At 49.8% G+C, this 15303-nt stretch overlaps 1 protein-coding gene across 1 annotated transcript in view; it reads right to left on the minus strand.

The window, feature by feature from the left end:
• The window catches only part of AACS (acetoacetyl-CoA synthetase), a 60905-nt gene that overhangs the window by 31470 nt on the left and 14132 nt on the right, over positions 1-15303 (minus strand). The window contains exons 2-4 of the mRNA XM_011948391.1: positions 11280-11394; positions 10989-11070; positions 6815-6962 (exon numbers count right to left, since the gene is read on the minus strand). Coding sequence (XP_011803781.1) covers positions 6815-6962; positions 10989-11070; positions 11280-11394 — 345 coding nt within the window. The remainder of the gene's footprint in view (positions 1-6814; positions 6963-10988; positions 11071-11279; positions 11395-15303) is intronic.

Consider the following 15303-nt stretch of genomic DNA (forward strand, 5'->3'; position numbering starts at 1 on the left):
TGGCGGAGCTTGCAGTGAGCTGAGATCCGGCCACTGCACTCCAGTCCGGGCGACAGAGCGAGACTCCGTCTCAAAAAAAAAAAACAGAATTTTGCTGTGCATCCTTAAAAGATCAAGGTTTCTCCTGGGGAAGACACGGTGGTTTAAAAAGGGCATCCAAAGTAATTCAACTCTAAGCAAGAAACAAACAAAGCCGTCTGCTCCAGCGTGTCAGGAAAACTATTCACTGAGGAACTTTACGGCCAAAGAAAACTCCATCCCACCTCTACCTCCTGTAAGAATCCCATTGTAAAGTGCCCAATCTAATCAGACATTTCACATGGAGAAAAGCCTTTTCTTTCAAATGGCCCATAAATCACAGTACACAGTGATTACCTTTGTTAAAGCTCTTCTAAGAATGAAAAGCCCGCAGGGTGGCTCCCCCGACCCCCGTCAATTCACCACAGATGGACACGTACCCTATTCTGCTTTATCTGTGGCATCCACCATCAAAGGACGGACTGCAGTGGAGTCCAGCCCCTGGGGAAGCTGCAAGAGGGGGCTTCTGCATTGGATCGGACTAAACGAAGTGGCTAACACGATTCTGCCGGATGCCCTCATTTTATATCAACTGCTGATGAATATTATTCAGAAAAAAATAACAGCCGGGCCAACCAGGGGGCTGGTAAACCCTGTCTGGTTTTCCTCCTAGCCTCCATACATCATGGCCTCCATCCATACAGCTGGGACGCTAAATCCGAGGTTACATGAAATAAAGCCGGGCTCTGGCACCTGACTGTAATTTATTAAGGTGGGCAGGGTCCCACAGTTCACAGGGACAGGCACCTGGGCCTGCCTGTGAAGGATCCACCCATCCTGACTCAGGTGCTTCAGGGGACAGAGCCCATCGCAGCCGCACAATGACAGGCGGGATCACTCAGAGCTGACTGTGCACGCTTTGCAGAGCAGCGGCTGATTTAATCCTCCCAGCCAGCCTGAGAGGATGCTGCTGACAGAGTGTGGATGTTAGTCCCCACCCTCATCTCATGTTGAAATGTAATCCCCAGTCTGCAGGTGAGGCCTGCTGGGAGGTGTTTGCATCATGAGGGTGGATTCCTCGTGAATGGCACAGACTATCCCCTTGGTGATGAGTGGGTTCTCACTCTGAGTTCACACGAGACCTGGTCATTGAAAAGTGTGTGGCACCCCGTCCCCCGCCCCCCTCCACTCCTGCTTTCCCATGTGAAGTGCCTGCTCCACTTCCCTTCCGCCATGATCACAAGCTCCATATGGCCTCCCCAGAAGCAGATGCCGGCACTATGCCTCTCGCACAGCCTGTAGAACCGTGAGCCAATGAAACCTCTTTTTTTATAAATTACCCAGTCTCAGGTATTTCTTTATAGCAAGGCAACAACAACTTAAAACAGGTACCATCTCATCTCCATTTCACAGATGGAGACACAAGGCTCAGAGAGATTACTTGCACAGGGTCACACAGTTGAGAACTGAACCTGACAAGTCGGATCTGAAGACCATGGCCCTCACCAAGCCACCACTTTGCCTGCAGCACCCTTCAGGCTCCGGAATGTGCCCTGCACACACAGCTGTCCCTAGACCCTGCTCATACCTCAAAGCCACCCCCAGATGTCACCTCCCCAGATCCTACAGAGAAACAACCAGGCCCTGCTGTCAACTCCTGGGCACATCTTATCCCTCCCACACCCCCAGTGGTCACAGCCCATCCTTCCTGCACGTGGGTCTTGCCTCTCCAACTAGACTGCAACTCCTGGAGGACAGGACACATGCTTTGTACCTCCCCCTGGGAACGCCCTGACAGATGGTAAAAAGCCATGCACCAACGACCACTTGCTGGAACAAAAAGGCCTCCGCCATCTCCTCCTCTCTTCCACCTCTGGTCCCCGTGGCTGGCATGAAGACACCCTGCCATGTCTACGCAGCCCTCCTCACCAGGCCTCAAGGAGCCACGCACGAGGTGCCCTCCAGCGGCCCAGGCCCGAGGTTCAAGGGAAAGCTTACCCCGTGGGGGTAAATGCCTGAGCTCAGAACCCTCTCCCCACAACTGTCTCAAGAAAAATTAAAGGAAAGTAACTCTAAGAACTTTGGGACAAATTCAACTTTGACTAAACCATAATCCATTTCCTTAATCTCTATTCAAAATTAAGATTCTTACACTTCTATTTGGTACACAAAACATGTGGTTTATTCTTTTATAAATGTCAGAAAAGCCAAGGAAGAAAGATGTTATCAGCAATGGGGAACACATGCGTGTCCTAAAAGGTGAAAATACCTATATGAGTGTTCACGTAAGCATAGCCATACATACACATGTACACATGCCTGTGCACCTGAGCGCATATGTACATGTGTAAATGCACATACCTGTGTACACATGTAGATGTGCATGTGTCTGTGTCATGTGCACACGTGTGCAGTGCATGCACCCACATGTACACATACATGTACACATGATTTCCGATGCAGAATTTCCGTGGCCAGTCTGGGAAGGTGGGCTTGGCCCCATCAGAGCCCCCTACACGAGGGACACCAGATCGGAAGAGTGAGGGTTCCTGGGACCTCTCTCTTCTGCCACTCATTCACTGTGTGGCCTTGGGGGATTTCCTCTGGGGCCTCAGGTGCCTCATCTACAAAATGACGCTTTTAACTAAAACTTCCTCCACTTCTAAAATCCTGAGTGACCCCAAGTGGGAGATCCAGGGGCCTACTTCCCCGCGGGAGCTCCAGTGGGTTCCACACGGACCTGTGGGTCAGAATGCGGTACATTACCTGTTTGGAATCTTTGAAAGGTCTATCTTCTCTCTGGAGGACACGTAAGGAATCACTACCACTTTCTTCAAGTCTGGTAGGCCTGGAAGGAGCGGGAGGAGAAAACACAAGGTTACAGGACAAAGATGCTTGGCTGCTGATTTTTTTTCCCCCCACAAAATATAACACCATCTGGGGCAGAGAATATAACACAATCTGGGGCAGAGACTACCCAGGCTGACTCCTGGCAGACTCTGATGCACCGGCACACACACCCAGCCATGCCGGCTGGGAGCTGGAAGGGCCACACACCTTTAACCACCTGCTGCAGCTTTTCCATGTGGTTGTGCTCTTTGCCGTTATACACAACAGCCTCCACAGAGAAGATGAGCTTCGGCTGAATTTGAGAAAACCGGTCCAGAACACCCTGAAAGCAGGAGGAGAAAGTCATCATTGATCATTCAAAAGGCAAAACCCAGCAGGCATGGTGGTGGGTGGCTGTAGTCCCGGCTACTCTGGAGGCTGAGGTGGGAGGATTGCTTGAGCCCAGGAGTTCAAGGTTGGAGTGAGCTACGCTTGCACCACTGCATTCCAGCCTGGGCACAGAGTGAGATCCTGTCTCTAAAAAAACAAAATGGCAAAAACCTTCAGTAGCCAATAGGACCGCTGCATTTCACAGGAGAGAAAGGGCAACATCACCAGGTTGCATGGCCAGGTCCCTGTGTCCCCAGCACCCACTGCCAATAAAGACAGTTGATGAGGCTGGGCGCGCTGGCTCACACCTGTAATCCAAGCACTTTGAGAGGCCGAGGCAGGTGGATCACTTGAGGTCAGGAGTTCAAGACCAGCCTGGTCAATGTAGTGAAACCCCATCTCTACTAAAAATACAAAACTTAGCCAGGCATGGTGGCACACGCCTATGGCCCCAGCTACTTGGGAGGCTGAGGAAGGAGAAACGCTTGAACCTAGGAGACGGAGGTTGCAGTGAGCCAAGATTGTGCCATTGCACTCCAGCCTGGGAACAGAGCGAGACGCTGTTTAAAAAAAAAAAAAGGCAGGCATGGTGGCTCACACCTGTGATCCCAGCACTTTGGGAGGCCATGGCGGGCGGATTATGAGGTCAGGAGTTCGAGACCAGCCTGACCAACATGGTGAAACTCCATCTTTACTAAAAATACAAAAATTACCCAGGCATGGTGGTACACGCCTGTAATCCCAGCTACTTGAGAGGCTGAAGCAGGAGAATTGCTTGAATCCAGGGGGCAGAGGGTGCAGTGAGCCAAGATTGTGCCACTTCACTCCAGCCCAGGTGACAGTGCTGGGACTCCATCTCAAAAAAAAAAAAAGCAAAGCACCACATTGACCCAGGCATGTCATTTCTGAAGACTGGCCTAGTGAAATCACAAAAATGAAATACACTGACGTTGTGTCCCCCACCCCCCGACAGATGCATGGAGAAGAAAACAACACCCATTTCCAGGGTGTTCCCACCGAAGCTGCATAACCTGGACCTAACCACGAGGAGACACCAGTCAGACCCAAAGAGAGCCATTCTGCCAAACCAGGAGCCTGGGCTCTTCGAAAATGTCAGTGTCACGAAAGATGAAGAAGCCCGAGGAACTGCTCCAGACCCAAGGACATGCAGGAGACCTGACGACTGACGTGCCACCACCTGAACCGCTAGCACACTACTGGGAAACTGGCGACCCGAGTGTGGACCGTAGATTAGGGGACGGCACTGCACCAACGTCAACCTTCCTGAATTTGATGAGCATGCTACCCTTCTGTAAGAGAACGTTCTTGTTCTTGGGAGGTACGTGCTGAAATATTAAAGAGTGAAAGATCATTATGGCTCCGACGTACTCCAACTGGTTCAGCAAAAAGCAAACTAACAACGTGTATATATGCTGAGAGAGAGAAAAAAGGCAAAAGAAGCTGTCAGCACATGTTAAAAATTGATGTTGACATCAGGCACAATGGCTCATGCCTATGATTCCAGCACTCAAGAGGCCAAGGCGAGAGGATCACTTGAGCCCAAGAGTTCATGACCAGCCTGGAGAACACAGCAAGACCCCATCTCCACAAAAATGAAAAAGTAGCATGTGCCTGTAGTCCTATGTACTTGGAAGACTGAGGTGGGAGATTGCTTGGGCCCAGGAGGTAGAGGTTGCAGTGAGCCATGATCACACCACTGCACTCCAGTCTGGGCAACAAAGTAAGAAATTGTCTCAAAAAAAAAACATTGAAAATGTTAAAAACAGAATGCTAAAAATGGAAGAATCCAGCTGAAGGGTACCATGGAGCTTACTATTCTTGCAACTTCTCTATAGGTTCTCTAGGTATTTTATTTTTAAAAAAAATAAAAGGTTTGTTTGAGCCTGGTGGCTCACATCTGTAATCCCAGCACTTTCAGAGGCCAAAGCAAGTGGATGACATGAGCCCAGGGGTTTGAGACCAGCCTGGGTAACATGGCAAAACCCGATCTCTACAAAAAAACAAACAAACAAAAAAAACAAGTAGGGCACAGTGGCACATGCCTATAGTCCCAGCTGCATGGGAGGCTGGGTGGGGAGGATTGCTTAAGCCCAGGAGGCGGAGGTTGCAGTGAGCCAAGATCGCACCACTGCACTCCAGTCTGGATGACAGATCAAGACTCCATCTCAAAAAAGTAAATAAACAAATAAATAAAAGGTTAAAAGTCACTAACCTATACGTATAAATTCTATTGCATAGTATTAACATATTATTTCAGGTGCTTTAATAAAGTCAGACTTTTGGTGAAATAAGAAATATTAAAAGCATGTGTCATGGGCTGAACTATGTACCCCCAAAATTCATATATTGAAGCTCTAATCCCCAGTAACTCAGAATGTGACTAAATGGGCCTTTACAAGGTGACGGAATTTAAATGAGGCTGTCAGAGCAGGCCCAGATCCGGTCTGACTGGGGTCCTCAGGAGAAGCAGCTTGGACACATACAGGGAGATACCAGGGGTGTCACGTGAAAGACCACATGAGGACACAAGCCAAGGAGCGAGGCCTCAGACAAGAACAACCGTGCGGCACCTTGGTGTTGCACCCACGCAGCCTGTGGTATTTTGTTACGGCAGCCCCAACAGACTCACAGCACAGGTAGGCTCTTTCTCAGTTAATTAGACTCTAATAATCACCTAATAACCTAGTAACCTAGCCTTCTAATAACCTAACCAGTGGCTTTCAAATATTTCACCACAACCCACGGTCAGATGTAAGTTTTACAAGGCCCCCAGCACGTGCACACATCCACTCCACATAATGACAGCTTCACAGAACAACACCCATACCTCTTATGAGCCTATTCTGGGCTAACATTTTATTTTACTTTTATTTTTTGAGACAGGGTCTGGCTCTGTTGCCAGCTGGAGTGCAATGGCACAATCTCAGCTCATCGCAACCTCTGCCTCCTGGGTTCAGGCAATTGTCCCACTTCAGCCTCTCGAGTAGCTCAGACTACAGGCATGTGCTACCACGTCCAGCTAACTTTTGTATTTTTTAGTAGAAATGGGGTTTTGCCATATTGGCCAGGATGGGCTCAAAGCAATCTGCCCGCCTCAGGTTCTCAAAGTGCTGGGGTTATAGGCGTGGGTCATTGCACCTGGCACTGTGCTAATATTATCTATTCTTTTCTATTCTGATTCGTTCTTTTTAAAACAGGTGGCAGGGCCCACCTATTGAGTTCACAATCCCCCAGCTGGTCTGGACCTGCAGGGTGAATGTAGCTGGTTCAGCCAGCGCACCCCCCACCCCCAAGGCACACTGCACTGTACAGTGACCTCCAAGCCTGTCACCATGGTGGTAGGTGCCATCCCAGTCCCTGAAGTGGCAGCTCTCCACTGCCCTAGGCCCAGTGCCAGATCTCCGCGCAGCACCCCACTTGGAGAGAAGCTGCACGTTGGACTCTCCGGGGATGGGATGCAGTCTGACAACCCCAACGCTGCCATCATCAGCTGGGAGGCCCTGTTGAAGCAAACAGACAACAGGAGGCCCCTGCAGAGCTTTCCCCAGAGACCTACCCCAGCGGAATGCACCATGCATTTGGGTGCGCCCGTGGTGCCCGATGAAAACATGATGAACAGTGGGTAGCTGAAGGGCAGCTGCTCGAACTCCAGCTGCGGGGCCTGCTCGCTGGTGCCGGTGGCAAGAAAGTCGTCCAGAAACACACTGTGGGCCGAAATGCAGGGAAACACACCATGAAAGTCCCAGAATGTTGGACCACACCCGCTAATTCCACCCATGCACTTCCCTCTGTTTCTACCCCAGAAAAGCCAGGATTCCAGGGGGATGGTGGCCTGATTTGGAAACTTTCTGGGACCAGCAGAGGAAGTCACATCTCAGAGATTCAAGCTAACTGAAGGAAAACTCATTGAACGAGTAAAGGTTTCAAGTTGCTTAATCAGCACTGCTGACAGGGCCAAGGGCTGTCTTTTGGAGAATCTTTTGTTTTCATAACCACCATGGAGAAGGATCACTACAATGAACAAGCCATGTGTGTACCAACACTGCTGACGGAGGCTTTGGAAATGGCCTTGAAGTCTTCTGAGCCCATGTCCTTTGTTTGCTGTTCATCACCTGATTGGCAAATGCTTTGTTTCCAATGATCGACCAAAAGGAAGCACTTACCAAGTGGGTCTGAATTAAGATGCTTCCCCCGTGGGGAGAAGGGAGAGGAGGAGATGCTAGATTAAAGAGCCCTTCCTACAGATGTGGGGCCAATTTCCTAAACCACAGCTCAATGACAGAGAACCGCTCAGCAAATACCATGTGTTATCACTAACCTACTAGATCCTGAGGTTTACAATAGCAAGATACAAATATCTGTCCAAAAACAAATAAAATTCATCCCAGCTATTGACTGTCAGCCAGGAAGTGTGCCTGGGCTTACCCCTAAAGCGCACATGCAGCATTGTTGTAGGTGGCCAAGAACCATCAAAGGGGCAACACAAACAGGAGATTTGTTTTCTGCACTAGAAACAGCTACAGAAGCCACAAGCCATCTTGGGAAAAGGTGGTTTTCTATTTTGAGATGAGCAGCACCACCCATCTGAAAACACTGGCTCTATACTCAAATGACAAATGGAACTGTCTTTCAGGGAAGGAGGTGGGAATCAGTTAAACGCAGCCTGCAACCATTTGCTAGGGACAGTTACTCTGAAATACAAATGCCATACATACTAAAGTGAAGAATTTTGGGCCGGGCGCGGTGGCTCAAGCCTGTAATCCCAGCACTTTGGGAGGCCGAGACGGGCGGATCACGAGGTCAGGAGATCAAGACCATCCTGGCTAACACGGTGAAACCCCGTCTCTACTAAAAATACAAAAAAAAAAACTAGCCGGGCGAGGTGGCGGGCACCTGTAGTCCCAGCTACTCGGGAGGCTGAGGCAGGAGAATGGCGTAAACCCGGGAGGCGGAGCTTGCAGTGAGCTGAGATCCGGCCACTGCACTCCAGTCCGGGCGACAGAGCGAGACTCCGTCTCAAAAAAAAAAAACAGAATTTTGCTGTGCATCCTTAAAAGATCAAGGTTTCTCCTGGGGAAGACACGGTGGTTTAAAAAGGGCATCCAAAGTAATTCAACTCTAAGCAAGAAACAAACAAAGCCGTCTGCTCCAGCGTGTCAGGAAAACTATTCACTGAGGAACTTTACGGCCAAAGAAAACTCCATCCCACCTCTACCTCCTGTAAGAATCCCATTGTAAAGTGCCCAATCTAATCAGACATTTCACATGGAGAAAAGCCTTTTCTTTCAAATGGCCCATAAATCACAGTACACAGTGATTACCTTTGTTAAAGCTCTTCTAAGAATGAAAAGCCCGCAGGGTGGCTCCCCCGACCCCCGTCAATTCACCACAGATGGACACGTACCCTATTCTGCTTTATCTGTGGCATCCACCATCAAAGGACGGACTGCAGTGGAGTCCAGCCCCTGGGGAAGCTGCAAGAGGGGGCTTCTGCATTGGATCGGACTAAACGAAGTGGCTAACACGATTCTGCCGGATGCCCTCATTTTATATCAACTGCTGATGAATATTATTCAGAAAAAAATAACAGCCGGGCCAACCAGGGGGCTGGTAAACCCTGTCTGGTTTTCCTCCTAGCCTCCATACATCATGGCCTCCATCCATACAGCTGGGACGCTAAATCCGAGGTTACATGAAATAAAGCCGGGCTCTGGCACCTGACTGTAATTTATTAAGGTGGGCAGGGTCCCACAGTTCACAGGGACAGGCACCTGGGCCTGCCTGTGAAGGATCCACCCATCCTGACTCAGGTGCTTCAGGGGACAGAGCCCATCGCAGCCGCACAATGACAGGCGGGATCACTCAGAGCTGACTGTGCACGCTTTGCAGAGCAGCGGCTGATTTAATCCTCCCAGCCAGCCTGAGAGGATGCTGCTGACAGAGTGTGGATGTTAGTCCCCACCCTCATCTCATGTTGAAATGTAATCCCCAGTCTGCAGGTGAGGCCTGCTGGGAGGTGTTTGCATCATGAGGGTGGATTCCTCGTGAATGGCACAGACTATCCCCTTGGTGATGAGTGGGTTCTCACTCTGAGTTCACACGAGACCTGGTCATTGAAAAGTGTGTGGCACCCCGTCCCCCGCCCCCCTCCACTCCTGCTTTCCCATGTGAAGTGCCTGCTCCACTTCCCTTCCGCCATGATCACAAGCTCCATATGGCCTCCCCAGAAGCAGATGCCGGCACTATGCCTCTCGCACAGCCTGTAGAACCGTGAGCCAATGAAACCTCTTTTTTTATAAATTACCCAGTCTCAGGTATTTCTTTATAGCAAGGCAACAACAACTTAAAACAGGTACCATCTCATCTCCATTTCACAGATGGAGACACAAGGCTCAGAGAGATTACTTGCACAGGGTCACACAGTTGAGAACTGAACCTGACAAGTCGGATCTGAAGACCATGGCCCTCACCAAGCCACCACTTTGCCTGCAGCACCCTTCAGGCTCCGGAATGTGCCCTGCACACACAGCTGTCCCTAGACCCTGCTCATACCTCAAAGCCACCCCCAGATGTCACCTCCCCAGATCCTACAGAGAAACAACCAGGCCCTGCTGTCAACTCCTGGGCACATCTTATCCCTCCCACACCCCCAGTGGTCACAGCCCATCCTTCCTGCACGTGGGTCTTGCCTCTCCAACTAGACTGCAACTCCTGGAGGACAGGACACATGCTTTGTACCTCCCCCTGGGAACGCCCTGACAGATGGTAAAAAGCCATGCACCAACGACCACTTGCTGGAACAAAAAGGCCTCCGCCATCTCCTCCTCTCTTCCACCTCTGGTCCCCGTGGCTGGCATGAAGACACCCTGCCATGTCTACGCAGCCCTCCTCACCAGGCCTCAAGGAGCCACGCACGAGGTGCCCTCCAGCGGCCCAGGCCCGAGGTTCAAGGGAAAGCTTACCCCGTGGGGGTAAATGCCTGAGCTCAGAACCCTCTCCCCACAACTGTCTCAAGAAAAATTAAAGGAAAGTAACTCTAAGAACTTTGGGACAAATTCAACTTTGACTAAACCATAATCCATTTCCTTAATCTCTATTCAAAATTAAGATTCTTACACTTCTATTTGGTACACAAAACATGTGGTTTATTCTTTTATAAATGTCAGAAAAGCCAAGGAAGAAAGATGTTATCAGCAATGGGGAACACATGCGTGTCCTAAAAGGTGAAAATACCTATATGAGTGTTCACGTAAGCATAGCCATACATACACATGTACACATGCCTGTGCACCTGAGCGCATATGTACATGTGTAAATGCACATACCTGTGTACACATGTAGATGTGCATGTGTCTGTGTCATGTGCACACGTGTGCAGTGCATGCACCCACATGTACACATACATGTACACATGATTTCCGATGCAGAATTTCCGTGGCCAGTCTGGGAAGGTGGGCTTGGCCCCATCAGAGCCCCCTACACGAGGGACACCAGATCGGAAGAGTGAGGGTTCCTGGGACCTCTCTCTTCTGCCACTCATTCACTGTGTGGCCTTGGGGGATTTCCTCTGGGGCCTCAGGTGCCTCATCTACAAAATGACGCTTTTAACTAAAACTTCCTCCACTTCTAAAATCCTGAGTGACCCCAAGTGGGAGATCCAGGGGCCTACTTCCCCGCGGGAGCTCCAGTGGGTTCCACACGGACCTGTGGGTCAGAATGCGGTACATTACCTGTTTGGAATCTTTGAAAGGTCTATCTTCTCTCTGGAGGACACGTAAGGAATCACTACCACTTTCTTCAAGTCTGGTAGGCCTGGAAGGAGCGGGAGGAGAAAACACAAGGTTACAGGACAAAGATGCTTGGCTGCTGATTTTTTTTCCCCCCACAAAATATAACACCATCTGGGGCAGAGAATATAACACAATCTGGGGCAGAGACTACCCAGGCTGACTCCTGGCAGACTCTGATGCACCGGCACACACACCCAGCCATGCCGGCTGGGAGCTGGAAGGGCCACACACCTTTAACCACCTGCTGCAGCTTTTCCATGTGGTTGTGCTCTTTGCCGTTATACACAACAGCCTCCACAGAGAAGATGAGCTTCGGCTGAATTTGAGAAAACCGGTCCAGAACACCCTGAAAGCAGGAGGAGAAAGTCATCATTGATCATTCAAAAGGCAAAACCCAGCAGGCATGGTGGTGGGTGGCTGTAGTCCCGGCTACTCTGGAGGCTGAGGTGGGAGGATTGCTTGAGCCCAGGAGTTCAAGGTTGGAGTGAGCTACGCTTGCACCACTGCATTCCAGCCTGGGCACAGAGTGAGATCCTGTCTCTAAAAAAACAAAATGGCAAAAACCTTCAGTAGCCAATAGGACCGCTGCATTTCACAGGAGAGAAAGGGCAACATCACCAGGTTGCATGGCCAGGTCCCTGTGTCCCCAGCACCCACTGCCAATAAAGACAGTTGATGAGGCTGGGCGCGCTGGCTCACACCTGTAATCCAAGCACTTTGAGAGGCCGAGGCAGGTGGATCACTTGAGGTCAGGAGTTCAAGACCAGCCTGGTCAATGTAGTGAAACCCCATCTCTACTAAAAATACAAAACTTAGCCAGGCATGGTGGCACACGCCTATGGCCCCAGCTACTTGGGAGGCTGAGGAAGGAGAAACGCTTGAACCTAGGAGACGGAGGTTGCAGTGAGCCAAGATTGTGCCATTGCACTCCAGCCTGGGAACAGAGCGAGACGCTGTTTAAAAAAAAAAAAAGGCAGGCATGGTGGCTCACACCTGTGATCCCAGCACTTTGGGAGGCCATGGCGGGCGGATTATGAGGTCAGGAGTTCGAGACCAGCCTGACCAACATGGTGAAACCCCATCTTTACTAAAAATACAAAAATTACCCAGGCATGGTGGTACACGCCTGTTGTCCCAGCTACTCAGGAGGCTAAGGCAGGAGAATCGCTTGAACCCGGGAGGCAGAGTTTGCAGTGAACCGAGATAGTGCCACTGCACTCCACCCTGGGCAACAAAGTGAGACTCCATCTCAAAAAAAAAGTTGATCAAAGCACATCTTACACCTGAGAACAACCACCATGCCAAGGAAGGCATCAATATCAAGAAATACCAGAAGTATTTACAGACATATACTGAAATAGGAAGAGTATAGAGTGTGTATTTGCGCTACCAAAAAGATTCCCCACTTCACAGAAAGAGCCTGTTAGCACAGCTCCGCTAGTGTATACAAAAGAAGATTCATCTTCCAAAGAGGCAACAACAGCACAGCAAAGTGGTCCCATATTTTTGTTCTCGGAATCTTCAATTAAAGAGGAACCTGAATCCTCCAAGCAGTGCATTTATGCCAACCAATGGCATAAGCCTACGCGTGCACACGCTAGTTAGCGAGCTCCATCTTAAAAGGCAGGATCGCCACACCCATGTCTCCAGTCTGCACTGCACGTGGAGTCTGCAGTCCAGCCAAGGGCACTGCTTTCCTGAAAGACGGGATTCCTCCCATGCAGGCACGGCCTTGTTCCTAGAACTCACAATATTCACTGATACTCCCTGAGTGTTAGCCCAGATGATTAGTTAGTAACAGATTAAAGCACTCTCAGACAAGGCTTCTGTTCACTTCCCTCCTAGCCATCCTCAAGGTTACACTGTGTTAAGAGACTGCCATCCACAAACATGGGTAGGCATCGCCCAGATGGCTGCTATTTCCTCACACATGAGCCTGATACAAGCAGGTCAAGACCAACACCTGGGGCTGCCCCCCAGGGCACACACGGTGGCCCCAGAAACTCTGAGTAAGGACTTCACAGGACAGGGCTATCCACCTGGTAGCACCACCTACAGTGGGACTATTAAGGTAATTATGCTCATTAGGATAACTAATTAAGGGGTTAGGAGCGGCAGGCATGTGTTTTCAGAGCTGCCCCCCTGACTCTCAGCAGGGAAGCAGGGAAGCAGAAGCGCTGACTCTGCGGGAGTCTAAGGGGCAGAGTGTTGGGGGAGGGAGGCTGGACAGCTCAAAGTGTGGTCCCCAGGGCAGCCAGCGTCAGCCTCACCTGGAGCCCCAGACCTAATGAACTGGAAACTCTGCAGGGGGCCCAGCAATCTCTTCTCACCAGCCATCCAGATGATCCTGAGGTGGGATAAGATTTGAGAATCTCTGGGCAAAGAGTTCTAGGATTGAGAGTTTATTCAACACTGTCCAGTTTCCCAAACTAGAAGCTAAATTAACAGAGAAGAGTAGGGAGTAGAAAGTATTTATTTATTCCATGTGCTAGGTGCCAGGCACCGTGCCAGGGAACCAGACAGACATGGTTCCCACTCCCCGGAACATATGATCTATCAGAAACACAACAGGAAAACAATTGCAAATGTTATTGTTTTCCATTTCCAATGTTTTCAGTAAACTACACTCAAAATTAGGTAGCCAGGCCGGGCGCCGTGGCTCAAGCCTGTAATCCCAGCACTTTGGGAGGCCGAGACGGGCGGATCACGAGGTCAGGAGATCAAGACCATCCTGGCTAACACGGTGAAACCCCGTCTCTACTAAAAATTACAAAAAACTAGCCGGGCGCAGTGGTGGGCGCCTGTAGTCCCAGCTACTCGGAAGGCTGAGGCAGGAGAATGGCGTGAACCCGGGAGGCAGAGGTTGCAGTGAGCTGAGATCTGGCCACTGCACTCCAGCCTGGGCGACAGAGCAAGACTCCGTCTCAAAAAAAAAATTAGGTAGCCAGGGAAAGAAAAAGAGAGAAGGAATTAAAGCCATAGGAAAAACTAATGATGGACTCGATCAGCAAAATCAAAAATCATTTTTCCAAAACAACCAGTAACGTAAGCCTCTTAGCAGGCACGGTGGCTCACGCCTGTAATCCCAACACTTTGGGAGACGAACTTGGACAGCTACAAAAATTTTCTTTTTATTAAATTAGCAGGGCACCTGTAATCCCAGCTACGTGGGAGGCTGAGGTGGGAGGATTGCTTGAGCCCAGGAGTTCGAGGCTGCAGTGAACTATGTTCACACCACTGTACTCCAGCCTGGGCAACAGAGAAAGACCCTGTCTTAAAACAAAATAAGCTTCTTGAAATATATGATCAAGAAAAAACCTAGTATTTTGGCCGGGCGCAGTGGCTCATGCCTGTAATCCCAGCACTTTGGGAGGCCAAGGCAGGCAGATCACTTGAGGTCAGGAGTTTGAGACCAGCCTAGCCAAAACTGAGAAACTCCGTCTCTACTAAAAATATAAAAATTAGCCGGACACGGTGGCCCATGCCTATAATCCCAGCTACTCAGAAGGCTGAGGCAAGAGAATTGCTTGAGCCTGGGAGGCAGAGGTTGCAGTGAGCTGAGATCACACCACTAACTGCACTCTGGCTTAGGTGACAGAGCAAGACTCCATCTCAAACAAACAAAAAAAATCTAACATTTCCAGTTACCCCTTGCAGAACACTAACTGTGTGTCAGGTGCTGCCCTAAGCACTGGACCGATACTTGCTCATTTACTGCTCAGACTAACCTTGGACATGGGTGCCCTTATCACCCTCATATTGCAGATGAATAAACTGAAGCATGTGGCCTCTCAAAATTAGAAATCACACTTGACTACAGAAAAGATTCATGCACCAGAAAGCAATGTTTAATAGATTTTGAAATCCAGATAGAATGGATGACTTCTCAAGAAAATATAAATTACCAAAATGTATTCAAAAAGCAGCACGACAGCTGAAGTGACAAAGATCTACCTCCTCCAGGGACACCAGGGTGGGCAGCTCTGCAGGCGAGCACCAAGTCTCTGTAAGCTACAGCATCCCTTCTGTGTAAGCCATTACGGAAGGCAGAGAAAGACAGGAAACACACAAACCAAAAGAGGGAGAGATTACAGACCAACAGTATCAACTACAGCAAGAGGCTAACGGTGGGGGAAATCGCAGGATTATCCTGGAAGCTTCTGATAAAAGGCAACGTGCTTTCCACCCATGCTTTAATCAGCTGGAAACTGAAGGAAACTTCCTCATTGACAACAGGTATCTGGCAGACACCTGA

The sequence above is a fragment of the Colobus angolensis genome, unplaced genomic scaffold (genome assembly GCF_000951035.1).
Source record: "Colobus angolensis palliatus isolate OR3802 unplaced genomic scaffold, Cang.pa_1.0 Scaffold28, whole genome shotgun sequence".
Classification (NCBI taxonomy): Eukaryota; Metazoa; Chordata; class Mammalia; order Primates; family Cercopithecidae; genus Colobus; species Colobus angolensis.